Source organism: Festucalex cinctus, chromosome 6 (assembly GCF_051991245.1).
Source record: "Festucalex cinctus isolate MCC-2025b chromosome 6, RoL_Fcin_1.0, whole genome shotgun sequence".
NCBI classification, from domain to species: domain Eukaryota; kingdom Metazoa; phylum Chordata; class Actinopteri; order Syngnathiformes; family Syngnathidae; genus Festucalex; species Festucalex cinctus.
In genome coordinates this window covers 15077383-15103773 of record NC_135416.1, presented here as the reverse complement: position 1 = coordinate 15103773, position 26391 = coordinate 15077383, and the positions used below count along the sequence as shown (strand labels likewise).

At 38.5% G+C, this 26391-nt stretch overlaps 1 protein-coding gene across 5 annotated transcripts in view; it reads right to left on the bottom strand.

Annotated features, from left to right (window-relative positions):
* sgcz (sarcoglycan zeta) overlaps positions 1-26391 on the bottom strand; it is a 273737-nt gene that overhangs the window by 77812 nt on the left and 169534 nt on the right. For all 5 annotated transcript variants that reach the window (XM_077525222.1, XM_077525226.1, XM_077525223.1 and 2 more), the window contains exon 3: positions 10396-10497. In XM_077525222.1, the coding sequence (XP_077381348.1) occupies positions 10396-10497 (102 nt within the window). The remainder of the gene's footprint in view (positions 1-10395; positions 10498-26391) is intronic.

Here is a 26391-nt window from a genome sequence, read left to right as displayed (position 1 = left end):
TGCTTCTGGACTCATCCATGCAAACCAGGAGTCACAATCTATCTTTTTTTTAAGCTTTATGTTTAATGTATCAATAGTGGAAGAGTCGACTTCTATTTTGATATATTCTTAATGTTTTGGATAATGCGGAAACCCTGAGACATTTGACAAGCTATACGTGTATGTCTGTACAGGGCAGCGCTCTCAGCTTCTGACAACATGTCACTTATTATCACAGCGTGTTGTAATAATTTCTGTATACAGTTTGTAGAAAGAAAATGTCACAGAGAGCGCAAGGTTTGATTTGATTTGATTTGATTTATTTGTTCATTTTTCCTTTCGGACAACATTGTTGACAATCAAACATTACATCATACAATTTTGACAAACAATAACCGAAAAGAAAAAGGGCTGGCAGGAAGAAGCATAAAGCTTATAGATCATCGAAAATAAGGAAAATATTATGCAGTTAATTACGCTTTTTCAGGTACTGTGTTTTTATTGTGAACACATTCAAACAGCACCCTATGGTTTGACGTCTTTTGAGTGGTGCTGTGTTTGCGCAAAACATGCCAATTGGAATCATGGCCAAAAAAGCTAATTTCATTGGACTATTGTTTGGCATATTTTTTTGGAATGGTTTGAAACAAGTTTTAAAATAAGTAAATAAATAAATAAAGAGGCCTAAATAAAATCTCTGAATACTTTCTAGCGCTTAGCATTAATGGTTCATTTATTTGTTATAACTTATTGTTTAGTCATAGAAAAACAAATCAACATTAAAACACCTGACTGATGATTTTAAGGGACTATTAATGGTGTGGTATTGCGTTTCTTGCTCCAGTGTTTTTACAGAATATTTTCATAATTAATCAAAAATACTCCAACCTGTTAGATTTTCAATGGGACAGGGTATAATTATTTAAAAAAAGAAAAAACGAACAAAAAAAAGATGCCTCATATGCGCCATGTTGTCAGAGCTGCTTGACAGGTGGTCTTTGAAATGCCTTTTTTCTAAACCAGAAACAGACAACTAAATAACAATAAAAGAAACACAACCAGCCTGCTGCAATTCCTTGGAGAGAAAGTTACTGCGGATAATGTTCAATTAAAGCCAAACAAACTCACAATAACAGTCACACATGTCACAGTGCAGCAACTTTCACAGCCCTAAAATGTCCTCCTAAACTGAAGTCTGCATCTGTCGGCCTGCCTCTACCCACAATTGTTTGCAATTTTTCAACGTTAAAATCAATATGGACTGCCAAGATGGGAACCGCCTAATGTTCTATTAGAAACCCCCACCATTCAATTACAACTCCAGAGTTGGAGAAGTTTCAGCGAGTTCATGTCCCAAGGGAAGAACACTGAAAAGTATACTGTGGAAAAAGACGGAAGAATAAATCCATAATTGACAAGGAGCAGAAATGAAGTTATCCTGCCACGCTCATCCACCAGCAATATGATCCAGTCCACCTTGGAGCGGCAACAGAGTAAGTTGCACGGGAACAGGGTCTTTTAATTATCATTTGAAACATTTTCCAACTTTACCTAATCCTTTGTTGGTGTAAGTGTTGTCATATTGCATTACACCCCTAGAGAGACACCTCTTTTATAAATTACCTCCTTTCCCGTAGCATGCTAGCATCTATCCTATTGGATCTGTCTGTGACAGCGATTTCCCCACAGGAAGCCAAGCCCTTATCCAGGCAGTCGACTCCAGATAAATAGGCCAGTCCCTCGGGAGCCTGTATCTCTACATGGGTGAGAGAGAACCCCGCAACTCAAAACAAAAGGCATAAAACAGGTGGTGTTTGTGTGAAAAAAAAAAAAAAAATGTCGTACATCATGGATAAAAGAAAAAAAGCCTAATAAAAGGCAGCAAACATAGAAACTTAAAGAAAAGCATTGAAGTCTTGTTGTGTGTCTTGCGGTGGTGAAGGTTGTTATGTGGTCCCTTTGGGGACAATTACGGACCTGGCGGCAGTAGGCTGTGTTAGTGAATGTATGTGATGGTCACAGAGGATGGGCTTGTGTGGAGAAACTGCCAGAGGATTGTGCTATAAGTTGTCCACGTCAAATCTTTGGGACTGTCAAGTATTTCAGCATGGTCAGTTCAGGTCTTATGGCACTTATTGCTAGGGCGCTAAAAGTCTTATTCAACCTTCAACCATTGCTTTACTGTATAAGGTAGAACACTGTAAAATTTTGACACAATATCAAATATCACTAGGTCAAATAATTTTTATTTTCACATCACATTTTATGTTCCTCGATGATTCACGGAATAACTATAAAATTTTGACAAGATCAAATATCACGAGGTCAAATACTTTTCATTTTCACATCATATTTTACGTTCTTCAATGATTTACACAATAGGTAACTTCCTTGTACTATTTATAAGAGGCTGAAAAACGTTTGTTCATTTTCACCTTTTAACCAAAATGATTTCCTTTTTGGATGTAGTACTTTCCATTTGCAGAGTTTTTTTTTCCTAGATTTAAGTTTTGTGAGGGAACTGGTAGAATGCTGTTCATTATTAATGTCACTATTTCAGTGCAATCAATCAATCAATCAATCAATTACATTTCCTATCAATTGTTTGTATGGCAAGGTCATCCGAGAAAAAGCAAAGACACCACAAACTGTTTTTTTCCGGAATGCCTTGATGACCCCAACAAAAGGTGAAGCAGGACCGTTGGCATGACAATTTATGCAAGCTTTCAGAACCTAAGGATGCTTCTTTACATAGGAAAGCATTATCTGCCTACACAAAAGTGCCTGAGAAGTACTTTGAAACTTTGGGAAAAAATATTGATGAGAATGTCTGCCACCTTCAACTCGTGTTCAACGAGACGAGAATGCCTTGTTCTGGAAAAAAAAAAAAGATGCCTTCCCGTGCATGCCTAACGTAGGATGAAACCAAATCCTAAGGATTCAAGGCACAGAAGAACAAACTGACAATTCTTGTGTGTGGCAATGCTGCATGCTTCATGTTCAAATCAGGCCTTAACTACGAGTCAGTAATCCTCGGACTCTGAAGAATATTGCTTGAACTTCGGATACACAATGCTAAGGCTTGGCTCACTAGAATCTTTGCATCCAGCTGGTTCCATCCGAGCTTCATTCCTCAAGTCAAGAATTACCTCAGAAATCTGCATATGGTTTTAAAAGCGTTGCTAATCATGGACAATGCTGGCATTCACCCCGAGATTTGTTTTATGACGGAGCCCCAATTAATTTCGTCCCAACCAACATCACCTCCCTTCTCTTGATGCATGCATCCTTTACGCATGCCACCATCCAACACCCCGGGCAACAAATCTATACCAAAGTGGTATTTTTCGCTATTCTTGTTAGAGTTCCGTCCCAGATTACTGCAGATCCTTTGAGAGCAAAAGACAAAGCAATGGGGCTAAAGACGCCAATCTCGACAGAGGATGCACAAAAACCTAAAATTGATTACATCATCTGACTACATCGACAAGTTTAGCATTTTTTTTCCTTTCTTCTTACGGCAACTGTTGTCAAGGACGATAGCTTTAACAACCCTGCCAGCTGTTGAGCAAGCCAGCTGCCTCCATCCTCCCTGGCTCTTATTGTCACAGAGCACCAGCCTTGTATGAGAGCCTCCAAGCACTGGTTTGAGATGAGATTTCCAGAGCTGGCCACTGAACAGCTTTATCCTCTCTCAACATCGTCCATGCTTCAGGACCTGAGTCTTTCAAAGCGTCGATGGTGCTTTTAAATGTCTGCCAGTACTGGTGATTCTAGTTTCTTGCCGAATCGCCATTTTCTAGCTACCACCATTCGCGGAACATAAGTACACACTTCAGTGTAAAAGGTATCATTACATTTGTCATATTAGCAATTATATAATGATAAATTGTGTGGTTTTCTCCCCTGCTTTATTTTATTGTTTAACGATAACTTTTTCTAAATGTGTAAATTACTTATGTATTTGTTCGTGGCTGAATTTGGTGTGGTGATCAATGACTACCGCCTCATGATCTAGTGGTAAATCTCGATAGACGTACAATTTTTCATTTTGCCAATTGTGTTTTGTCACAAAGTAACACGTTAAATCTTTGTATAGTATAAGACTACTACATTACATGTTAGATTACTAGTTACTCAAAACAACAGCCGTTTGCGCATTATTCAACGTGGAGTAACACGTTCTCGGCATCACTGTGCCCAATTCACGCTACTCCAAATGAGGACAAAAGGTATAGAATGTGGAACATTGTTGCGCAAAAGTCAATTACAACATAAATAGTGGAAGCCGAAGACTTTTGCACAGTATTGTATTGGCATTTTGTTCTTTTTGTACTACTGTATTTGGTTTCCCTTTCAAAAAATTCTAAAGTTTGCTTTTGGACCAGCCATAAAAATATACATGTGACACTCCAAGCTATTATTTCTTTTGTCAAAAACAAAGGCAAGCCATATGTTATACTGTATTTTCCACACTATGAGGCGCACCTAAAAGCCTTCAATTTTTTCAAAAGGTGACCATGCGCCTTATAATCCAGTGCGCCTTATATATGGATCAATATTGAGCCGCAACAGGTCTCGCTGTCGGTGACCCTGCACGATCGGTGACGCGCATGCGCAGAAGATCCCGCCATCTTGGTTCGCTAGCTAATACTAATACTTTACCTCAGAGAAAATAATAAAACAGCTGTTTATTCATTTTGGGAGTGAATGGAGTTGTCAGAAAGCTGGTTTGTAATCTATTAAAAAAAATTGACTGACCTATCTGACCGTTTTGTTGACATTCCCTTTAGCGCAGCACCATCTAATGGATGCATAACGTAACCCCAGCCTTTACTGTAGCGCCGTATATATGGAAAAAGTTTTAAAATATGTCATTCATTGGAGGTGCGCCTTATAGTGCAGAAAATACGGTAATTACACTTATGTCGACCTTTTTCGCCATTCATATAAAACACATCTGGCCACATCTTCCTGTATGCTTGGTGGTTAAAGATAAAATAATTGAAAAATGTCCCTGCGAGCAAAAATGGAAATTAGGTGCACTGTGTAGAACACAATCATGACTTAATAACATGGACAAAATTGTTGGCACCCTCAGTTCATAAAATAATATTAAAAATAATCATTAATGTAATGAAAATGAAGTTGCTTTTCATTTGTGGTTCAAAATAATTATTTTAAAAAGCAATCTCATGAAGCAGGACTGGACAAAATGAATGATGGTAAGGTTTGAAATATTTTTACCATAGGAACATGTTCAACCAATGTTATCCTATAATTAGCATCACAGATGCCACGGTGTGTCCTCTAATTAGCATGGCAGGTCCCCTCAAACTTGTATCAGCCTATTTAAAGGGTGACCAGTCGTGACTGTGATGTTTGGTGACATATCAAGGAATCGAGGAAGTGAAATTGAGTTGTCATAGGAGGTTGGAAAGAAATTTATACACAGGCATGTTAAAGGTAAAGGATCTTATATCTTCCAAGCAGCTTGATGTTCCTGTGTCAAGGTACTACATCAGAGATCGCACCATCCGTTGTTGATTAAGCCAAAGTCGACTGCGTGGGAGACAACCAAGAAGGACACCACTGTTAAAAATAAATCTTTCTAAAATTGCCAAACTGCATGTTAACAAGTCACAAAACTTGGAGAATCCCCTATTGACAGACAAGACAAAACGGGACCTTGCTGGTACATTAGCTCTGTTGCTTCTTTTCTATTGTGCCGGTTGTACTCCAAAACATCCTTGCTCCACCATGTGCCATTTCTTTTTCATGACCCTTTTTTCCGAGGTCTGGTGGTGACAATGGAACCATTCTTCAGAACCTCTTCCAATCTGGTTCTTCTGTAGAACACAGGCCAAGGAGGGCTGTGACGTCACCGACATCTGATTGGCTGACAGATTTTAAACGACGAGGCAAGGAACTACACTGCACAGTCCTGTTTCATGGTTTTCAGCGAGTTAAACAAAGCCGTCCACCATAATAATAATAGGAATAATTAAGGTTACCAACAGTTTTGTCCAGATGAAAAACACTTTCCATGTTGGTGCCAACATTCACCTATATTCAGTCGTTTTATTCTTTATTCATTATTTGGAGTGTGTGCTTCACTCTGACCACTTTACTGCACACAAAGTCCTGTTTTTCTGTGCTTTTACTTTTGGACATCTTTTATTATCCTGTCTTTCATCACTCATGTTTCACCACTCAGCAATCAAATTATTCCATGTGCCGCTCTGGAAAATAGCAGTTAGGAGGCTGGGAGGTACTGCGTGAGTGTTTGATTATTTGTATAATAGGCTACTTATTACGTTTAGACACTTTTTATGGCCCCCAAAAAAAGATTTCCTTCCTTTTGGGGGAAGATTATTAAAATATGAATGTTGGTAAAAGAAATGCATGGACGCTCAAGGGGACTCTGAATCCAGTTTGACAAAGTAAAATAATAAATAAATAAATAAATAAATAAATAAAAACATGCATGGCATATTAACATCATGCTTTCATAAGCAGTGTTTATTGTTAAATCATTTCATATTGTAAAAGGGAGACAAAAAAGAACTTACTACATAACATAATTCAAAAGGCTATTTATCCACTAATAGATCTTATAATAGTCCTATTATTTAAGGGTGAGGCAACATTACAGTATATAGCCTATGTAGGAATGACAATTGTCATGCAGGGTTTGCAGTTATTGGTTACTTGGAAAATTCAGTACAATATTAAAAAGGAGCAGAATTATCATATGTGGAAGAGATACAGTACGGCTTTAAAAACACCAATTGTAAATAAGTTGGGATGTGTAAAACCTAAGTAAAGACAGAATACAGTACAATAACCTGCAAAACCTTTTTAACCTGTATTCAATTGAATACACTCCACAGACATGATATTTAATGTTCAAGCTGATGAACAGGTGAGAGTCATGATTGAATATAAAAAGAGCCTCGCCATCCCCAAAAGCTCAGTTGATCACAAGCAAGGATGGAGTGAGGTTCACAAAGGTTAAATTGTAAGAAATGTAAGGATTTCATATACAGCCCATAACATCATTGAAAGTTTCATGGAATTTGGAGTGCAACTAAAAAAAAACATAACAAAAAACACAAATGTCAAAGGCTTCCTTGGGTCCGAGCTCATCTGAGCTGGAGTGATGCAAAGTGGAAGTGCCCTGTGGTCTGACGAGACCACATATTAAATTGTTTTGGGAATCATAAATGTTGCATAATCTGGGTCAAAGAGGAAAAGACCATCCGGATTGTTATCAGCACAAAGTTCAAAAGTCAGCATCTGTGATGGTATGGGAGTGCGTTAGTGCTCATGGAATGGGAAACTTGCACATCTGTGAAGGCACCATTTATGCTAAATACTATTTACAATTTAGAAAATTTCTCAGCTTTATTGGAACTGGGGTGTGTAATTTATATAGAATGCAGTTATTTATGTGGTGCAGATATATTTGTGGCATAACCCCACTCTATTCTCATTGATGATTTGCGGTCACACATTTATCTGTATCAATCTCTTCTCAGCTTGTCATCTTAATCCCACCCCTTCGTTCTGCCTTTTATGTGCCTATCTCTCAGTGTATCTTCTCATAAAGTAGATTATTGGGTCCTCGAGGAGTTTCACATACTTATGATTGATTCAGCAAGTTTTCTCTCAGCCAGTGCAACTTACTGCATACTCAACAGTCAATAGAGGTAGCTGTTAATATCAAAATAAAAGCCAGTTCATCTGCTGTTTGGAAAATAATTTTAGTTTGACATCAAAAGGACGAAAGACCAGTCAGTGGCAAGAAGACAATGTGAGGTGTCATTTGAGTGTCAGGCCAACAATCTAAATAATAAATGTTTTCAACATTTATAATCTAAGACACTTTTATCAACAGGGAGTCCTCGAGTTACGGCCGAGTTCGGTACATACGCTGGCGATGTAACCCGAATTTCAACTGAAGTCGGATTTCACCGTTCAAGTCAATATTTATCAAAATACTTTGTACAGTAATTTTAAAAACATATTATTTGCGCGACCCGGAAGATGTGGAATCAATATTCCATGTTTCTGCACGGACATTTATCGCTGAAGCGGAGCTAATGGGAACTCAAACACGGAAATGTGACGCGCCTGATGGCGAGCCGACCTACTAGATGGACGCCTGTTGCTGGAGGTAACAACTGTCAGGGTTACCTGTTTAACATCTATTAAACATAACACAAAAAGGAGAGAAGACACTCTGTTCATGGCTCGCGAGGACAGAGGAGAGGAACTGACTGTTACAATTCACTCCTGCACTCTCTGAAGATTCCTCTCCTCACCCTCTCTTTAAAAACTTTAAAATGGTGTGATTACTGTGGGAAATTAACGAAAAAGAAGGTGCGGGCGCCGTAAAGTCAAAACGATGTAACTCGAGGACTCCCTCGGACTCCCAATAAGTAAAATAACAATTTGCTGCATATTTGAAAAGTATAAAGAAATACTGAATGAATTATGGTTTGTTATGTTGTCTTTTGTTTTGTTATAAGTGTAGCCAATTACAAAAGTAATCATAGTATTTATTTATTTATTACTGGTATTAGGCAGTCAATTTTCAGCAACAATGCTTGATAAAAGACACGCTAATACAGGACTTGGGTAATAATATTAAAACATGTTTTTTCAGACATATGCTATGTTGGAATCTGTACTTATGTCAGTGATCATAAGAAGCAGAAGAAGAAGAAGAAAGAAAGAAAGAAAGAAAGAAAGAAAGAAAGTGTAAAGCAAGTTGTACATAGTCCTGCTAAGTGCAGCAGTTGGCCGAGATTGGCCACAGCTTTTGCTCCAAATGTCGGGTTGTTTGAATCTTTCCAATTCAATTACATCCTCCAAGCCCTTCAATTGATGTTCCACACCTCCATCCTTTGCCGAAGCCATTTTCACAGATAAAACGGCGCAATAGATAGATGGTGTAATGATATCCCGGAGCTGCAATGATCTCATGGCTGTGGCAATGTGAAGAAGTTTTGATTGAAAGAGGTTTTTTTTTTTTTTTTTTTTGCTTGCTTGCTAAATGTTGCTGACAATAAATCCAGGGTTCAGAGGATTTTGGAATCTGGGCTCCCAATTTTCTTACAGAATTGCCAGCTTTTTCTGCCCGTGATGAATACTACTGGGGTGGTGGGGTTGGTGGGGCACCATACCACTGCTTAAATCATCTCGTATGTTGTTGCTTATTTGTAGGTAGAAAATAATGTTACATTACATATTTACTCAATTTTCTACAGATCTATTGTCACACTACAAATGCACGTGATGTGTAGGGGTGTGCGTGTCACTGCCATTCCGATGGCTGACTAACACACAAACACACCCTTAAACACAAATATTTCATACATGCTACAAGTGCACACCCACAGTCTATGTCGCCTCCACTAACAGAATCGGTGACAATTGTGTGTGGGTTTGATGGATGAGCTATTTTGAATGCACAACATGTATTCAAAAGTGAGATGCACACAAATGCATACGCACACTTTAATAAATGCATTCTTTTACAAGGAATGCTTGAATCTTATCATTAAGATGAATCCTTTTGACCTTTGCATTATTTACATTGAAAAACATAAGTTGATTGACAGCCCCTATTTTTTAAATGTTAAGAAAAATGGGGGGAAAACAACTTGGAAAAAAATAAAACAAAACAAAACAAAAGGAATAGTCAGACCATTTGAAAGGAAACGGTGCTCAACAAAAATGAAAACATATCCTTAAAAAATACATTTTTTTTATCCATTTATCTCTGAGCACAACAATTTTGAAGATAATTAGACTCACTGGTGTTTTGAATTACTGTGAATTACTAAACTTCTTCTGAGAATGGTGTGTGCTGTTTTGGCAAAATGAAATTCATTTCTGAGAAAAGGATTGGAAATTGACAAATCTCATTTAAAAATAATGTCCAACATTTATGGGTGCATAATTCTATTATATATGCTGTATGTAAGAGGATACATTAAAAGTTATTTTTGGCACATGTTGAGCTCAAGTTTTAAACTCACAGAATTTCAACAAGATCCAAAAATGATTCCAGTGTATCTGCTGGCGGAATCCAAAAATGGAATAGGTTCCTCCTTTTTTCACATCCTGATTTTTTCAGTGCAATTCCAGTTATGTAACAAACAAAACAACTATCCCTGCGGACATGGGCTTCGGAACACATTTCAAGTTTCACTATAGAAAGCAACATTGCAACGAGTCGATCAATATGCTAGTTCCCATCCTGACTCTTGTTGCAGTACAACAAACACACGTGGATCAATAAAACCATGCAACATCCTGTGTACTACAAAAAAAAACAAATATGCAAACTCACAGGCATCAGAAAACTTGGCAGTTGTGAGCAAAGCATTATTTTTACACACTTACCCTTCGGGACTGGATCTCTTTGACGTATAAAGGCAATAGGAATTCAGACACCCCCTCCAGTCTCACCCCTTCTTTGGTCACTCGCAGGTTACCCATTCCTTCCTACAGACAAATAGAGAGAGGATGATGGTGGTCAGCGGTTGTTTGCGATAACAGTTACAGAATAATAATAATGATAATAAAAAATAAATAAATATGGAACCCCATAAAGGAACATTCAAAAACTATGTCCTTCAAGGACATTTTTAGCATGATATTTTTTCTTTGGATGGTACAACATTTAAATAGAATTCATTTGATTGAGCTCCCTCATGGCAAACACTGGCGGCTTTGTATCACAGGTACTGTATGTGCATTGTAAGTGTTGAGTCTAATTACTGTTGGGTCAAGGGAAAGCACTTGGTACAAAACCAGCTCTGTATACTCTTGTGTAAGGTTAGAAAAATCTCGGAAATTGTCTGCAACAAGGACAGAAGCATTGACAACAGCACGGAAAATAACTTTTCTGCCAATATTTGAGCTCACCCTCGTCTCAATTACATGATGAGGCGATAATGAGAGACCTGCCACAGTTCTGTTCCTTCTGAAAGGCCAAATGATGTGTCACTCAGTGACTACAAATTAGTTTGACTTCCCGGGCACTCATTTTTTATTCACATTCACATATACTGATGGAAATGACTGAATGTTGTTAAAGGAACTTTGAATGTGGAAAGGTGCTTCTGCAAATTATCATTAACTGCCGGTGCAACCGACCAACGAAGCTTTTCAAATTGGAAACTGGAGGCGTGAGAAAGATTGAATGGGAGAATTAAGGGTGAGGATGAGAAAATAAAGGAGGGGCTGGAGAAGATATGGAAGAAAGAGAAAATAGATGATTCTATCAAAACTAAATCACAAACAAAAGCATATACAAACGTGCACATTTATGTTCTGGTGTTCTTTTTCTTTTGAATGCAAAAAGCATATACCGTACGTTGCCTATTTTGAAACGAAATCAAAGCATTATTAAAGTGCTTGGCCATCAGAAAAGTTGATGCATGTCCAAATGAGTTTTAGTGCAATTTAATGCAAACCTAGATATAGAACAAATCCCAGCATATCAGGCTTGGCAGTCCGTTAAAAGATTTAAAAATCAATAATGAAAACCAGCCAGATGTTTTCTGTGATCTGCGGCCATTAAATTAAATGAACAGTGGAGCATGGCGCTGATTCAATAAAACATAACACAACAGGTCTGAAAAGTCCAAAACACACATTCACATTTGCTACATAGAACCATAAAAATCAAATATTGAACATAGAGTACAGCACGTGCACACACGCAGATCAAGTAAAAGTAAAATGGTTATAATATTAACTAATATTACATCCATCCATCGACTGTAAAATAATGCACTATATTACATACATTATACATTTTTATATCGAAATGATCTTTTGGGACAAATACATACAAAATGTAGACAGTAAATTCTGTAGAGTAGATTTGATTCTATTTAGAGTGAGACCAAATAGACCCTGTTTTAGAGTAATATTTACACTTGGAACAGAGTAAAATAATAAATTTAAAAAAGTCACTCAGGGGTTGAGGGACAAACTCACAACCTTCAGCTTGGAAGAGAGCCGATCTACTCCCTGAGCCACGCAGCTCCTGCTGTGTGCTAGTATATCGTTTATGTCAGCTGAAATCTTTCTAACTCCAAGAGAGTAAATGGTTTTGGAGGAAGCAAACAGTAGGTGGTAGTGTGACCATCATCCAAGCTGAAGGTTGTGAGTTCGTTCCTCAATCCTTGAGTGATTTTTATTTTATTTTATTTTTTTTCAATTCTTTATTTTACTCTCTTCCAAGTGTAAATATTACTCTAAAACTGAGTCTATTTGGAGTATTAGCCTACTCTAAAACTTCAATCTATTTGGTTCCACTCTAAAGAGTCAAATTTACTCTACAGAATTACTGTGTACTGTGAACTAAAACGTATTACCCGATGAAAATGGGGTTAAAATGTCTCATAAAGGCTTCAAAAATATTTTCTCTCCAAAAAAATGTGGTATTCTCTCACCTTGAAGGGCATTTGTGGACAAAACAAAAGTGGTGAGCTGTCCTGGTCAGTAAGGCCTTTCTTGGTGGCTTAAACACTATCAAAAGCATTGACCAACATTTACAACTTAAATTGAAATCTTTTTTTTGTTGGCCGATGTGAGTCATAAACTACTTCTTATATTACATTGTACACAACCACAGTGTACAGTCCTTGAAAATGTGTTTTACAACCAGCTATATTAAATGGTATTTTTCCTGCGGATAGTTGTATTATATTTGATCTTTAATCCATTTAATATATTTTCTGTAACCCGAAGGAGCCGTTATGCTCCACGTGCCCCGACCCACAACATGCTGATAGCAGCGTGGCTAAACAGAATATGTAGAATTATGTATGAATTTAGGACAACATTCACGACCAGGCATTTTTTCACCCCGAATAATGCTTAGCAATGATGAGTTGTTAAGCCCAAAAATGTGCATGTGTTCTGCAGTTGATACAGATCAGCAAACCATGCTGATTCCATTTGGAGTCACCTCAGAAAGTGTGTCTCGATCCGGTTGTTTGATCCGATCCAGGATTCCCGCTTGCACAAAAGGTCCGGACCAGCGTGGGAAAAGAACTCTGGCCCATTTAAATCAGGGGTCTCCAAATTCGGTCCTCAAGAGCCCTTATCCAGCCTGTTTTCCATGTCTCTGTCCTTCAGCACAGCTGAATCTAATGATCAGCTAATCAGCAAGCTTTGCTTAACGATCCCGATCATGAATCAGGTGTGTTCGTGGAGAGAAACATGGAAAACAGGATGGATAGGGGCTCTCGAGGACAGAACTTGGAGACCCCTGATTTAAAGTGTACCAAACAGTGCAGATCTGAACATATAATGTGTTATGGAATGACAATCTATGTATCAAAGTGCGAGTGGTATTTGTTGCTTGGTATTAGTATTGATGCATACTCAAAAGTCGAGTACTCAAACTGGTATCATTCTGAAAAGAAAAAAAAGAAAAAATTGTATCGAACATCCCTACTGAAGATCAATCCCATCTGTCAGACTTCAGAAAAAATAAGCAATATGATATCACTGCCATCATTTTAATGCCACACTGGTTACAGTATTGATTTTCAACTTTGACAGGTTGCTCTAAAGATGTTCATGACCTTGCCCTTAGATTTGGAATGAGCCGCTTCAGTGCTCAAAAGCCCTCCAAATCTTCCAGCAGATCTCCTTCATTTGAAAGAAAGTGGTTTGGTCAAAGCAAAGTTGTATTTCTTTTTAGTTTGTGTCTGTCTGCAGTGGTATAGCGTGACTGCTAGAGCCCATTCCGGTTGTGCGTGAAGCTATGTGTAAAAATGTGTGAGAGGTATCAGTGTATGATTTACACATGTATACAGCTACAGTATATGTAATGCACTATGCATACTTTTGTGTCCTTCATAAATACCAGTCAAGAATAGAAGATGCTAGTTACAGTATATGATAAAAAACACAAATGAATTGTGACAGGGGAATTATTTAGTGACAGCATATACCTATGGGGTTTAAATCCAGTACCAACTACTTTTTTTTTTTTTTTTTGGTCACTTCTCTGTCAGGGACTGATATGACCTGAATAGCAAGCAGAGTATAAAATATGTGACTTGCTATGTTGTTGATGGATGTGTTGGAGCTGATGTTGATGTGTGCTGGTCCGTGCTAATATGAAGCTGCGTAATGTGTTTTAGTACGATGCACTCAGTGTTCTTGACAAGAGTGCATGAGACTAACTACACTGACTTTGTTGAAATGAATTCATAACCGGCACAGCAGGCTTTGAGTGTCTGCCTGTGGAAGACATTAAATTAGATCTGTGACCTGCTGTACCTTGTGTATTGTGCCACGGTGTGGCACGACACCGGTGTCATTTTGGAATTGGCAATTTTCATCAAATGGGCTGCAAAACAAATAAACTTCAATGGCCTTTTAGGTCAGGGTGTGTAACTCAATTAGATATGAAATGTGGAAGGGGTTTTGTTCATAGAGGCACGACAGGTAAAAGGAAACCAAACATTACGGGGAGGGATTTGTCCGGGTGTGTGGACTTGAGCATAGCTTTAAAGGGACACTTAACTCATTGCGTAATTTTCAGCAGTAAAAAGTTAATATTTTGTCTCTAATTAATGTGGTAACTTCATTATTTTTCATGTTAAAATAATACCTTTAAAAAGTATTTTTTCTACTTGCTGTCGACTGATGATGACATCACCTATGCTGAGGAAGTTGGTAACGACCAATCATGGCTCAGTTTACTGACCACCCGGAAAATAGGTAAGCCATGATTGGCCTTTACCTACTTCCTCAGCATAGGTGATGTCATCATCAGTCGACGGCAAATACATTTTTTTTTTTTTTTTTTAAAGGTATTAATTGTACATGAAAAATAATGACGTTATCAAATTAATTCTTGACAAAATATTAACTTTTCACTACTGATAATTGTTCAGTTAGTCCCTTTAATGTACAGCAGCTGATTTTAAAGAACTGTTTTATAGTACGCTGAAAATGTTCAAGGTTTCATTTAAAGGTTGGCAGCAAAGCCTACCCAGATTCAGCGTTTGCACTGTGCTAGGTTGAAAGAAGCAGTATGTGGAATACAATACGTCAACGACGGGCCTACAGTTACAGTAACAATGCGAATATATGCGAGCGAGTAAACATAGTCACGCTCAAAAATATGTTCAAGAGACCTTTCAACACACCATGCAGTCACACTGTGCAAATAGGAAACGCGTGAGTTTGTGTTTCAGCTTGTCTGCACACAAAACTGCATGTGATTTATGCATGGAACCCTTTCCGTTTGTGGGTGTGTGTTTGTTTATGTGACAGTGTGTGTATGCCTCTAGCCAATCCATCAGTGCAGTGCACACATGGCAGCATGCAGACAGATGGTGCTGTGTGTATGTGGCGAGAAAGTGTTTTTGTTTGTATAAAGAGCTGACAAGGCTTTTGTATTGACATACACATGCATAATTTGAAAGTGTATGATTGCCTGCATGCACCATTCCTATATGATTTTTATTTATTTTATCTATATATTTTTTATTATATTCACACAGGAGATTAAATTAGTACCGTATTTTCCGCACTATAAGGCATTATAAGGCACACCTTCAATGAATGACATATTTTAAAACTTTTTCCATATATAAGGCGCTACAGTAGAGGCTGGGCTTACGTTATGCATCCATTAGATGGTGCTGCGCTAAAGGGAACATCAACAAAACAGTCAGATAGGTCAAACTTTATTAATAGATTACAAACCAGCTTTCTGACAACTCCATTCACTCCCAAAATGAATAAACAGCTGTTTTATTATTTTCTCTGAGGTAAAGTATGAGTGTTAGCTGGCGATCCAGGATGGCGGGATCTTCTGCGCATGAGCGTCACTGATCATGCAGGGTCACCGATAGCGTCTTGACAGCGAGACCTGTTGCGGCTCAATATTGATCCATATATAAGGCGCACTGGATTATAAGGCGCATAGTCAGCTTTTGAAAAAATTGAAGGCTTTTAGGTGTGCCTTATAGTGCGGAAAATACGGCACACGTTGCTGTCAGTCACTGCAGATCACTATTGACTAAACATACTGGCTGGGCGAAATGGAGCGCAATGAAGAGTGAAGTGGCTGAAGAGAAGAGATGAAAGAAAATAGTAAGATGAATAAATGAGGGCAGCGTGTAAAGAAAACAGTAAGAGATCTAAGACGCAATGAGAGAGGCGTGCAGTCGCAGATTGAAAAGATGAGTTATAAGTCAATTACTGAAAACATAAGCACATATGAGCCTTCCATAAGGAAGTGAGCTTCAATGAAGCAATGTCAAGGTAGCTTTTACATCTCAATATAATACAGTCAGACATGGTCATCCAAAGTGATTGCAAATGCAATGACTGCAGTTCTTCGTCTATTGGCAAGTTTGCGTGAGTTTCTCTGTAAGTTTAAACATTAAGACGTTACAAATGTCAGTGATTTAGAATACAGTAGCCACATAACATATAGAAGACAACAGAGGTCATAACTTTTTATACCATTGATGACACATGATAAATGTTTCATTTAATGTTTCTGATACCTTTCCTATAAATTCTTGTGAATGTGATGAATTGATTACAATTAGAGGTAAATGTGAATTTGATGACAACTTAAGAATGGAGGGGGGAGTGCTCGCTTTGCTGGACCGCGGTTGACGGCTTCTTTCTTTGGTGGTGGTCCTTATGCATGCCAGATCCGTCGCACCAGCATCTACTGAAACTCAACAGAAGTACCCTCTCCCTCCCACAGCCCCTTGAATCAGTTGGTGCTGGTGTCTGTGGTTCTCACTTTGCTTTATCTATCCTTCCCTCCTTCCTCTCTTTAGTTTTTCCTCTGGTCACTTGAGATCTTAATTTATTAGAAGTATGAGGTTTCTGGGGTTGGCATAAGACTCTGGTTTTGTAACCACGCAGGAGGGGTCTTGTTGGTGCTGGACTTCACTTTGATGGATTGGATGTACTGGCTTCTAGGGATCTCACTCTGCCTTATCGATCCTTCCCTCCTTCCTCTCTTTAGTTTTTCCTCTGGTCTCTTGAGATCTCGCTAAATTTGCTGGAATTTAGAGGCTTCCGGGGTTGGCGTAAGACTTTGATTTTGTAATCATGGGGAAGGCAGGAAGTGTTTGGTCGGTGCTGGATTTCACTTTGATTTACCTTTCTTTTCTCTTTATTTCTTTTTTTTTCTGACCTTTTCTCTGGTCTCCTGACCATTTAAACCTCACGACTCTGGCAAGATTCTGAAGTACCTGGTTAAGGCGAAGGGTAATGGGATATTTATAAGGTTTTAGGTGAATGAATGAGTATAAATTTATACGTATTTGCACGCACGCACACGCACGCACGCACGCGCACGCACACGCACGCACGCACGCAAACGCACGCACGCAAACGCACGCACACATACACACACAAAAAAAAAAAAAAAGAGCAATGATGACAAGACGTTGAATCGGTAAGACTACCGAATGAACAATTCTGAGCTCTTAAAAAAAGAAAAAAAAAAAAAAAAAAAAAGAATGGAGGCCTCTACATTCATGAAAGGTATAAAATCTGCAGGATAACTGCGCCAGAGGCAGGTAAGACCCGGTATTGGTAATTCCGGTATTGGTGTCCACTTCACCCCAGGTTATGTGTGTGCCACACCATTATTATTATTATTATTATTATTATTATTATTATTATTATTATTATTATGTACACGGGTTTATGGTTCCATGCTGTGGTATTTGAACAAAATCTGAGAGCTGTTTCTATTTGTATAATCTAGTCTATGGGCTTCCTTGCAGTTCTTCAAAAGTTTTCATTTCCTTTTCAAACATTGATTGACACTGCACTTCTCTATCAGATAGTAGGTATCAAGGGCATCCCAATTCCATTCACTGTGAGTCTTGAAAGACATCTGATGGAATATGTTGCTCCCTGCTGGCAGTCAGTGAAGGAATCTACTTCATCATCCATCAAATGAAAATAACTGTTCCCTCTGGTTATAAGAAATATAAACATTGCTTTACCCTGTGTTTTCTTCTCTTTTCTTTTTTTTCTTACAGAAAAGTATAGAATCCACTGTATGACTTTCCAATTATAAGGAAAATGCAGATAGCTACTGAAAGTCCCTAAGCCTATTGGAACAGCTTTACATTTTTGACAAAATGAAAAATGCTTGCCCAAAACTGGCATTGAATGGAGTGTGTTCGATGGGTGCATCAAAGGCAAAGGAGTAGCGGCCCTCACTCATGTTGTAGGGATATTATGAGTAAAGTAAGACAACAAAGTATTTGGCAGCCCAACAGTTTTAAAGCATGTAGTCTGGTGTAAACACCAAATATGGGGACATTGATGAATATGCAAGTTTGTGAAAACTGTAGGGATCAATGTGACATGGACTTTTTATTTTCAACCCGTGTTCTCTTCCCACTACACAGAAGTTCGGTAGGACTGCAGCAAAATCAGATATTAGCCTTTTGGATTAACAAGCTCTGGACGGGTAAACACGGCAGCACTTTGCTGACAATTACGTAAAACTGTTAACACAAGCAGCTAATTTGTCTTTCCATTACAGGATCTAAGTAGCATACGCTGGCCCCATAACAGATGAAACATAACAATTTCTCATTGGCCATCTGGCCTTCATTATATTGATTGGTAATGAGCAACTAATTGTCAGTGTTCCCCCCCAAGATTGTTTGGAACAACTATAGTTCTGTTTTTGCTTTTGAAATTTAACAGCCGACCCCTTTATGTCAATAAAAATAAAGATGAATTACTGCCGACAATGAACACAGTCAATATAGTCTACTAAATTAAAACAATTGCGCCTTTATAGTCTAATGTAGAAAGATGAGCACATCTAAATGAGGTAGACAGAAACGAGAATACCTGACAGAGTGACTATTCCTCAATGTTAAACTTTGCAAGAATATACTTCAGTTTGTAAGAATTAACTTGCAAATTCAGCCCAGAGAAGAACAAGTACAGTATGTCCATGGAAATGTTACTGAACACAATGCACCAGAAAGTTGTATAATGAAATGAGCATTTCTAATGTACTACTGTGAAAATGAATTCAGACCAAAATCTTTTTTTTTTGGTCCTCCTTAAAAAGTTCCATATCTTTCTCTGCATCCTGACTATGACTCCAGGATCAATGTGCTATTGAATCGGCACTCAAGAGAACTTCCCTAATAAACATTATCACATAATGTGGTTAATATAATACCGTCAATAATACACCGCTGAATGCCAATGAAAATAAAATGCAAAAAAAAAAAAAGAAAAAAAAAAGCACAGAACACTGACAACAGAGACTAATTATATGGATTAAGTCAACATAATTTTTTTACATCATTTCCTTGACACTAGAAACAAATGTAAAATACTACAGATTGTAATTCCCTCGCAAGGTGTCGAAAGATAATGTTGGTGAGCCGAAATGCCAAAAAAAAACAAAAAAAAAAACAAGCAATGCAATAGCTCTATGATGATGACACTGCTGAGGTGTTATTGAAGCCCAGCTTGCTTTGATAGCAGCCTTCAGCACATATGTGATGGTAACAACACCTGCAGATGATATGGTACTTCAACCATCACTGGCTGTGGAAGCTTTACAGTTGACTTCGAGCAACTTGGCCTGTGGGCCCCATCAGTCCTCCAGTGCCTGCTTCCTTGAGCCACAAATGTAGTTCAAAATTGATTTTCATCTGAAAATATGACTGCACCACAGAGTGGTAGACTATTCCAGTTATGTTACTCTCCTTAGGGCACGTACAACACTTCTGAAGTCTCTGGTTCAGGAGTGGCTGGAGTGGCAGTTCCTTGATAAACCTCTACACAGTGGTTCTTGATGCACTGGCCTCATGAAACACTAGCAATTTGATTGGAGATTTTGGTTCTTAAAGGGACAGCAACATGAAAAATAAACTTTTTTTTAGCTTTTAGCTGTGTTAAAATGCTAATTCCTCACCAAAAACATGACTGAAGTGTTGTTGTCCTCTATTTGCCCCTCTCTGAGAAATTCTAGGTTCTTCTCTCCAAGCACCAGCCCCTCCCAACCTGAGAAAACGAGCGAGTACTAACTTTATGACATCATAAAGTGCGGACCAATGCCCGCACCTCCTATGCGGACTACACACACGCCCACTTTCTCTGAGACTTCCATGTGATAGTGACAAAAGTAGCCTTTATCAGTAAACATCCATCCAGGCATCGCTTTTCTTAGCCGCTTGTCCTCACAAGGGTCATGGGGGTGCTGGAGCCTATCCCAGCTTGCTTCGGGCAGTAGGTTGGGTACACCCTGAACTGGTTGCCAGCCAATATCAGTAAACATTCTGTCATTAATTCAAAGCAATCAATTATCCATTTGTAACAACAAAGTGCAATCAATGACAATTGATTAGTCAGTTAAAATCCCACAAATGGTTCTGGCGGACACTTGTGTAAACTACAAGTAAAACATTTGCACTGTTGATGTAGCTATTTTTGTTGTTTGCCTATATGTGGCTCTGAAACATCTCATTCTAATGCCTTGACTGGGTAAGCACAATGCTGAAATGAGTAGGCGTTATTGAATATTTAGGGTGTGGAAGTTCGAGAAACACAAATAGATTCACGGCCAAGATCGTAATCCGGACCCGCATCTGTGGAACGTTGTTGGATAAACAAGTTTGATCCACGACGCCATCCCCGCACACTATACTGGACTAAAATTGACTTGCCCGATATTACAGCACACCATCTGAGGGCTTGTAGAGTCCATGCCTTGATGGGTCAACAACAGGTGGGCTTACACCATACAAGGCAGGTGGTTAAGTGTTATGATGTTGTTTTGACACTGCGGCAATTCCCAGAAGTTGCTGTCCAAAGTGATTGATCCCATCCCTGCACGCTCGGAGTGCTCATCTGTGGATGACGGGGATCAGTGTGTGGCACATCCCAGGAGGCTGTCAACTCTTTAGCTGGCACACCAGGTATCACAAGCCTGGTGGTGGGTCTTGTATGTATACTCAACAAAAATATAAATGCAACACTTATTTTTGCTCCCACTTTTTATGAGATGAAATCAAAGCTCTAAAATTTCTTCCACATACACAATATCACCATTTCTCTCATATATTGTTAACAAATCAGTCTAAATCTGTGATAGTGAGCGCTTCTCCTTTGCCAAGATAATCCACCCCACCTCACAGGTGTGCCATATCACGATGCTGATTCGACACCATGATTAGAGCACAGGCAATGCCCAAAAAAAAAGCCCACTCTGAAAGGTGTTTTTAGGGTCTGGGGCTCAGTAACTGGCATTTATTGTTATTAGTATAGTATAGTATTAGTTATATATTTATTTATTTATTTATTGTGGAGACTGAAGAATGGACAGAATCAAACCAAGTTCATGTTGTTATCTTAATTTGCAACAATAAATAAGATGAAGTGACACAATCTACAAAGGTCACAATGGCAAGAAATCATTGCAGTGACATTTCCCATTGAAATCTGCATAATCCATTGTTTTGGTGATCAGAATTTGACCTTTATAGTAAATTATCCTTTATTATAATGTTTATTATCCAAGGTTAGCACAAGTGGAAGGAGTTGATAGTGAAGCCAAGTGTTACATGATCACTCAAGACAATCACTTAATATTCAAACGCTCAAGACATCACAAATTGGAGCCGTTTGCTCCTCACATGCTGCATGGGCATGATAAACAGTGTGCTCACAAAGACTACTGTCTTGTGTTGACACGCACATCCCAGAGCAGTAGTGTGTGAAGCAACACAACTTCAGATCATCAAGCCTGAGATTGCACTGGACTCACGGACTGACAGGCCATCGCTCAGGAGACTACTGCTGTGTGTGTAACCATGGTTTCCTCAGGTAGTAAATTAGTTACTCTATTAGCAGGCAGTTTCTGATCAGGCTGTGTGTTGTTGTTGTGTTTACTCCTCTGACAATACATTATTATAGAAGCAGACATATAATATATGACCGGAAAGAGTAGGCTACTGCTGTACGATCTGTAACAGTAAAGAAAAACAAAACAAAACAAAACATGCTGTTTAATGGAAAAGGAACATTTAAAGCCGGGGTCTTCCGTTTTCACTCAGGAAAATTCACTCTATAAATACAGGATGTATACCCATGAACTTCTAAATCCACATCTCTGGGCTTCTGTTAATGTGTGGTGGTGATTTTTTTTTCCAAACACACCAAACCCCCCTCCTGTATTTTGCCATTTTGTGTTTGTTTTGTCAACAGTGGAACGTTTCTGTGGACAGACAGTTGTTTACCCTCCCAGCCAATGCCAGAGCGGGGAGTGGTGGGATGCGTGTCACTCACTGTCGGCAGACGGGGCCGGGCGAATTTGTCGGCTGCATGACGTCACTCCCGCGGCAACTTGACAGCAAGCACAGATTTTTTTTTCACTCACTCACACAAGCTATCATGTAAGCTTGATAGCTCACTCACTCACTCACTCAAGCTGATAGCTTGTGTGAGTGAGTGAGTGAGTGAGTAAAAAAAAAAATCTTTGCGTGCTGTCAAGTTGTGAAGTTGGGAGTAACGTCATGCAGCCAACAAATTCGCCCGGCCCCGTCTGCCGACAGTGAGTGACACGCATCCCGCCACCCCCCGCTCTGCGATTGGATGGAAGGGTAAATAACTGTCTGTCCACAGAAACGTCCCAACAAACACAAAATGGCAAAATACAGGCTGGGGGGGGGTTGTTGTTGTAGGAAATAAATCACCACCACACATTAGCAAAAGCCCAGAAGTGTAGATTGAGAAGGAGTTCATGGGTATACATCCTGTATATAGTGCATTTTCCTGAGTGAATATATATATATATATATATATATATATATATATATATATATATATATATATATATATATATACATATTATATCTGGTAAGGAGGTTTGCTTTAGTGCTTACAGTTTTATGCTGTCGGACAATTTCAGATTTGACATCACCAATTACTTACAAAAGTTACACTTACGATTGAAAGACTTACACTCCTCTTGGAAAATAGACCAAGCATCAGCATTTCTGCTGTAATAACTTTTATTACAGCACGACATGCATGGTTAACTAAGCAAGTATGTACCATGACATCTAAATTGGGCCGCTCCGGGGCAGTGCACAGCCATAATCAGAGGCATTATTTTTTTCTACAGCTATTCTGCAAAATAAATGAGATCTACTGCCAGAATCATTTTTTATTTTTCCTCCATTTTTTACCTTCATATTGATAGTGTCACAAAACGCCGGGTTTGCATGGTGCAGTGCGGAGGCAAAAGGTCGATCCAAATGTGGGGAGGCAAGCAAGGCAGGAGAGTGGACAAGCGTCATCTCCAAAAAGAATGTAGTGTCAAAAGAACACAAAAGGCAAACATGGTGTGTGGAATGATCAAAACACTGTCTTTAACAGGCTTAAAAGGAAAAAAGAAAAACAAGGTCCAAAGAAAGTCAAAGAATAAACTACGCTCACAACAAAAGGAAACATAAAATGACCAGTCATTTTCCAACTGACAGTAACAGCAATGTTGCACCAACAAAGAGAAAGAAACCAGGTGCGTACGTACAAAAACGTGACATACAAACCTTTCCATGCTCACATTCAGATGTATCAGGAGTGAAAGACCGTCGCTGGCACACACACGTTTTTTTTTTTTTTTTTTTTTTTCTTGCTTTAGAGCCATTGGAGAGCTGTCGAGATACTAGAGATTATGCTGGGCAGTGTGAAGCACAATAAATGCCCATGGTAAACGGCCAGTGTTGATGTCGCCAATATTTTTTTCCCCAACTTGGGGATTGAAGTCACGCCACCACCTCGTCTCTCGTTTGGGTGCGCAGAGCGCTGACCGCTGAGCTAAAAATCCAGGCTGCCATATCAGCTCAGCACCTTATTAAAAGGTGTTGACTCCAAAGGACAGCGTGCCAAAAATAACGTTTTTTTTTTTTTTTGGACCTCAACTTCATTTACTAGTATCTCCAGCTCACATTTTGTGAAGTTCTCTTTTTTTTTTTTTTAATGGCGATTCGTGGTTTGATAATCCGATTATCTGATCATGCGGAGTGATTATTTTCACCGGTGGCACTGTTTATACCAATTTGCAGATTTATATAGGGGTGCTGGGACAGAGGAGTCTGGCACTCCAACAGTTCTGATTTATTTATTTATTTTTTGTGTGTGCGCGCAATGTTTTCTACCATATGCTGTGCTTTAGTATGAAAGTGACACAAGTCTTTGTACATAACAACTTGTTTATACTAATTTGCATATTTACATAGCGGTATGAAGAAAGAGAAGTCTGGTACTCCAAAAGTTCCGATGTATTTATTTATTTATTTATTTATTTATTGTGTATGCAATGTTTTCTGCCATATGCTGTGCTTTAGTATGAAAGTGACGCACGTCTTTGTACATAAGAACCGAATACAAGCAAACTGATGAGATAATGAGGTACACCTGGACAACACACAAATGGCTGGAGGGAGCTGATTAGTTGATGATGAGGAAGGTGGAAAGTAAACAATGAAGAAAGACAATACTGTATATGAAAAAAGGGACACAGGTAAATCATGAAACAAAATAAATCCAATCAAAACAAACAAAAACATGACAAATTTATTTAGTCTTTTTTCTCTCTGAAATATGTGTCTCCTCTATTGTTTATTCATCATTTCTTCTGAATGCCAAAAACCCAGGATAAAATACATTCAATAGTGTAGATACATGGAATGGTCAAGTGATCAATGATCGTCCTACAAGTGAGATTGAGCACATCAGCCGGACAGCAACCATCCTCTCCTGTAACATGAGAACATCTCTTAAGTCCGCTTCCCAGAAATACACTTGTATCCATCTAAAATTGCTCCAGCCACTGAAGCGCAGCTTGGCCATGACAGGACCAAAGCCGATCTGCCGCTGATCCCCTCTGCGTCACTGCTCTGTACTCGGTGTAGATGGGATTCTCCTGCCGTGACTACATGGCCAACTAAGCTGTAATAGCGCACTACGCGTGGAAGCCATCTATCCAGGCGGAGAAACAGTAATTATGGAGCTGAAATGCTTTACTGACAGTTCAAGCTTGGTTATACCAAGCACATGGGCTGTTTTGGGTGAAACACTTTTTTCAATCTTTCATTTTATAAAGAGATTACTGAGGTAATGAGTTGACATTGTGAATGCTTGTAGTCATCTGTATTAACTAGGAGAGCTGGGCACTTCCATCAGAGTGCGTGCAAGCAGTATTAGTTCCTGTGCAAAAGTGTACTATTTTTTAGACAATTTATAGAGTGTTGGAGGAGCACTAAATATTTTCTTCCTTGTGCAGGGCATAACAAAAAAAAAGAATTGAGAAGCACCGTATTAAGGGTTAATTTAATCAAACTAAAGGGATACTCGATTTATTGAACAATTCTCAGCAGTGAAAAGTTAATATTTTGTCCAAAATGAATTCAATAACGTCATTAGTTTTCATGTACAATTAATACCTTTAAAAAGTCATTTTTCTACTTGCTGTCGACTGATGATGACGTCACCTATGCTGAGGAAGTAGGTAACAGCCAATCATGGCAAGTCGAAAAATTGCTTTTTAAATGTATTAATTGTACATGAAAATAATTAATATACCACATTAATTATAGACATATTCTTAACTTTTTACTGCTGAAAATGGCTCAATGAATTAAGTATCCCTTTAAGGGTTAGTTTCAGGTCTAAGTACAAATCACCTGTTATTATTCACAAAGCATAATACTTTAAAAAAAAAAAAAAAAAAATCTTATGTGAACATTTTGGACTTTGAACTCTGTTTTTTTAACTCAATTATTTTCTTAAAGTTGTCTGGTTTTGCAATTAATCTTAATCTCTTTGAAATACTTTTTCAATAAAAGTTCATCGTAAATTAGACTTAAATTAGTTTCTTAATATAAATTAACTTAGAATACTAAGTAATATTTATGAAGTTTAACTTTTTTTTTTTTTTTCTCAATTCACAAAAACATGAGATGTCGGCTTCTTCAAGACAGTCAAACCAGTGTGCCCTTGGTTTTTTTCCCCCCATCATTTGGCGGGACAAGGAGTTTTCTAAATAATAGCTTCAGCCTCAGAGTGATAATATTAAATCTAAATAGCTTAAGTTGCACGACACCGTGACAAAAGTAGTTAGCCAAATTGCATTGAGTCATAAGTTTGGCTGCGACAGTCTCATTTCTTTATTGTCACACCCCATATACAGTTTTACTTGATACAGAGATAGACAGCCTTTAAAATTGAAGTGGCTTGCACTGAGGTAACTTGCGCCGTCATCGAAATGGTATGCGTATCACTTGCGATGTCTTAACATGCGGAAAGTTTTCGCTCAAATATATGAGGGAAATTAGG